The 4,058-nt window shown below is 45.2% G+C and overlaps 1 protein-coding gene across 1 annotated transcript in view; it reads left to right on the top strand.

Moving 5' to 3' along the window:
* The first annotated feature begins 3,956 nt into the window (after window positions 1–3,956).
* Window positions 3,957–4,058, top strand: part of LOC101575080 (pappalysin-1-like) — an 83,575-nt gene continuing 83,473 nt past the window's right edge. Inside the window, 1 exon segment of the mRNA XM_023723426.1 lies at window positions 3,957–4,056. Within this exon segment, the coding sequence (XP_023579194.1) occupies window positions 3,957–4,056 (100 nt within the window).

The raw sequence follows: 4,058 nt of genomic DNA, 5'->3' as shown, positions 1-4,058 counted from the left end.
GGGTCATAAAACTTAGATCAATGCAAAGGAAGGGGGTGCCTGTTTATTGACCACCTACTATGTCACAAAGCACGCTAATGTAATCCTCACAATGACTCCACAATAAGGTCATTGAGACTCAGAAAAAAATTAAGCAACTCACTGAAGGTCACAGGAACCCGGGTCGCACTGACTCTGGACCGTGTACTTTGAACTATCTTCACACATTCAAATCATTCCCAATCCACAGAGCTCTGCTTCGCTGCTGTTCTCCTAACGTCTTGCAGACACTTACGCTCTCCCTGGATTTTTACTTCCTACCAAATAAAATGGACATTGAAGAAGCAATCTTAGCAGTGAAGAAGCAATAAGGGAAATGTGGGGAATAACAACAAAAAAAAATCTTCAAAATTTATGGGAGTCCTGAGACACGAGGGTAGGGGGTGAGAATTAACCAAATATGGGTACCATGGTGAGAACTGTTGCTGGACTCTAATAGTCAGGGTTTTATTATGGTTCAGATCTGCGCACGATCTTGGGAGGCTTAGGAGTTCTTTCATTTTGCAAAAAAAACAAAGTGAGATTCAGAGATCTCACACATGGATTCAATCCCCAGTACCGCATACCGCGCCTGCCCCAAAATCAGCCGTGGTGGTGGCGCACACTTATAATCCGAGCTCTGGGGATGCTGAAACAGGAGGATCGCTGAGTCTGAGCTGTGTAGCGAGACTCTGTACCAAATACATAAAAATAATTTTACAAGAAAACAAAGATCTTATACAGCTAAGAATTAGAGCCCAGTCACCTGAGTCTCAGGTGAAAAAAGAATGAGTGATGGAATAAAAAAATGGGTAAAAGCACATCATATTTTTTTTTCAGTACTAAGGACTGAATGCCAGGCTTGTGTTCTGAGCTATATCTCCAAACTCTCCCCTTTTTAATTTTTTTTTTAAATTTCTACACAGAGTCTCATCAAGTGGCTAAGTTGTCCAGGGTGGCCTCAAACTTGCAGTTCTCTTGCCTCTGTCTCCCATAGTGCTGGGAGATAAATTATTACATACAAATAAGTGGAAAGTTATGTATAGTTCACAGATAGTTTATGAGGTAATGGTTGGTATTTATCTAATTTTGTGCACTCCATTAAGAAGAAGCAAATGCATAGGTCCATGCTTAAATGTGTGCATCAAGAGTCAAAGTGACTTCCAGGGTCACTGTAGGCTCCATGGACTGGTGCTTACAATTCTTGGGCAAGCCTTCCCAAAACATCTGGAGACTGAGGTCAGAAGTGCAAGGATCTTTAAGAGATGGACCTCTTGGTTCCTTCCTGACTGCCACAGAGAGAAGAGAGAAGAAACTTTGTCTCCTCAATTTTGTTTTCTGTCCTTGACAGCAACTGTAGAATAAACCATTGTATAGCAGCTCTTCAACTGACAAAAGTAGTGTGTACTTCTACAAAGTAAACTTGTGGTGCAGATATTCCCATTTTACGGGTAGAAGGAGAGAGGGAGAGAAATGAAGGGCAGGGTGCCGGTGGGAATTGAAGTGAGTGAGAATGGGAACTGAAAAGCACACATTGCCACTGCTAGTGGAAGATCTGACAAATCCCCAGCTATCCAGGAGTGTCCCAACCCACTGCATACAGAGATTTAAACACCGCACAGAGGATCGCAGTTTCCAAATTGCCACAAACGAAGTGAGTCATTACTCATGTTCCACCTCCCGTCAGACAAGAAGGGGGATCTGAGTGACGCAACTGCTCAGCGTAGCCATGTGTTTACTGAGGGGCCACCTTATGATTTAAACAGGTAACTTAGAGGTTTTGAAAATGTGAGCTTTTTGCTCACGCAAATCCCTTGCCCGTGGTGGTGTGCACAACAGCCTCCTCCAGCCATTCTCTGCAGACACTCTTAGGCTATAACGTGATATTCATTTGTACCTGGAGAACCTGAGTTCAGACATCCTTGGCCTCAGACTCTTCGGCATGCTCTTCCCACAGGAGAGAGGTCTGAATCTGGGCTCTCTTCAGAATGGTATCATAATCCCCACACACTGCATTCCAGCTTTTAGGGGGGGGGTGTCTGAGTCATCTTACACATCTTTATATTTTTACCAGCACACACTCTCCCCGGCTTTCTCTGTCCTTGAAGCGTGAAGCCGTGGTCCTAACTAAGGTTGTATAGAAGCCCTGTGGACAGGAGCATCCTTTGGGAAGAAAGTCCCAAGTGATTAGACTTCACTTCCCTCCAGGATGCCAGGACTCTGTCTACAAGCAAATCTCACTACAGCGAAGTTGCTTCACTATATTTTTTGAACAGATTGGTAACTAATAATTTGTAAGCCACCCTTGCTAGCTCATTTTGACGTATTAAACAGTTGGAGGGGAAAAAAGAACTGTTTTGCCATAAGGGGGAGCTTTTGAGTTCCATAAAAAGGGGGGAAAAGAAAAAAAAAATATTACAACTATGCCCCAGTTCAAAAACAGATCTGCTAAGCACCAAATGGCCAGACCCTTGCCGGTTACTTGCACAGTGACAGAATTGCATAGGTTGAACTTATGAAAATTAGTATTTTTTTTTCTCTTGGCTTATATAAAATTAAAGTAATTTCTAACAATAATGTCTATAAGAGTATAGAGGTGATGGGGAGACCCAGTTTTGCTGTGTCTACAGTTCTGAAAGACAGATATCCTGGAAAATGCCTCTCCTCTGCTGCCTGCTGCTACTTCCATGAGGATTTTGGAAACGATATTGAAGTTAGTTGAAGCCTGATGCCGCAGAGTCACTGAGGGCTCCAGGCAGAGGGGACCGGTTCACGTTCATCATGTGTAACTTTAAGGGAAAGGGAAAAAGGACAGGGAAAGCCAGAGAGAAAGGAAAGAGAAGGGAAAGAGGGAGAGCAGTGGAGAAGAGGGGGAAAGAAAAGGCGGACTAAGAGAAAGAAGGAAGGAGAGGAGAGGAAAAGAGAGGAGAGGAATATTTTTAAAAATCTGAGAATCAAGTTTCAACATTCTTTATGTGCTATAGAAAGAGATGAGGTTTACCAGCAAAGTGCAAAGGAGCTTCTGAGAGGAGAGGGAGGTTTCTCTCCCGCCAGGGGATAATAATAATAATAATAATAATAATAATAATAATAATAATAATAATGGAGGGGGTAAAGAACGGGGGGGAGCAAGCAAAACAAAACAAAAACAGCAATATGAGTTCTGAGCAGAAATGAGCAGGGATGGCTGGGAAGACCGTAAGGAGGGGGTGTGTACAGAATTTCATTAAATTGTTACTTTAAGATTGTCTTCTAAAAAAAAAAAAAAGAGGGGGTGGAGAAGCGGGAGTGGAGAACGCGAAGTGGAGGCAGGCTGGGTAGCTCGGCCTCTCCAAACTGATTGATTAGTCATGTTCCCCGCAGTTTTTAACAGGGACTCATTCAATCGGGAAGGTGGAGCGCTCGGGAGCAGATTAGCATACGCTTGTTTACTCATCTTCTGAGGGATTTTTTCCCCCTCTTTCCTTTCATTTTGTGAAGAAGGAGGGAGGGGAGGGGGTGTGGGGGGGGAGGGGGCTGTGGCTTGTGTTATAAAGGACGCAAAAAATAAATAAATTAGAGCATCTTTTTGGGGGGAGGGAATTGAGCGGATCAGTGTCTTAGAGGAGCTTTTTTTTTTTGAAGAGCGAGAAATCATATAAAATAAAATGAAATAAAACAAGGAGGAAGGCAACCAGCTGTTGGGGGGCATAAGGCAGATAAAGAAGCGGGGGGAGAACTAATTGCCAACCAGGAGGAGTTGGACTGTATTTTTCAAAGGTGGGGGGAGTGGAGCACACACCTTGAGGAGGAAAGCGAGAAAGAAAAGGAAAAAGCAAGTGGAAGGGGGGCTCGCCCAAGAAGGTGAAGAAGCGGAGAAACTCGCGCGGACGCTCCCAAAGCTGGCAGCTCCGGGCGGCGGTGCAGGGGCGAAGGGGGGGCGGGGGGGACCGTCGGACATGCGGCTCTGGAGTTGGGTGCTGCGCCTGGGGCTGCTGAGCGCCGCGCTGGGCTGCGGGCTGGCCGAGCGCCCCCGCCGGGCCCGGAGAGACCCGCGGGCC

Source organism: Octodon degus, unplaced genomic scaffold (assembly GCF_000260255.1).
Source record: "Octodon degus isolate 3935 unplaced genomic scaffold, OctDeg1.0 scaffold00098, whole genome shotgun sequence".
Lineage (NCBI taxonomy): Eukaryota > Metazoa > Chordata > Mammalia > Rodentia > Octodontidae > Octodon > Octodon degus.
This window is presented reverse-complemented; position numbering and strand designations above follow the sequence as displayed.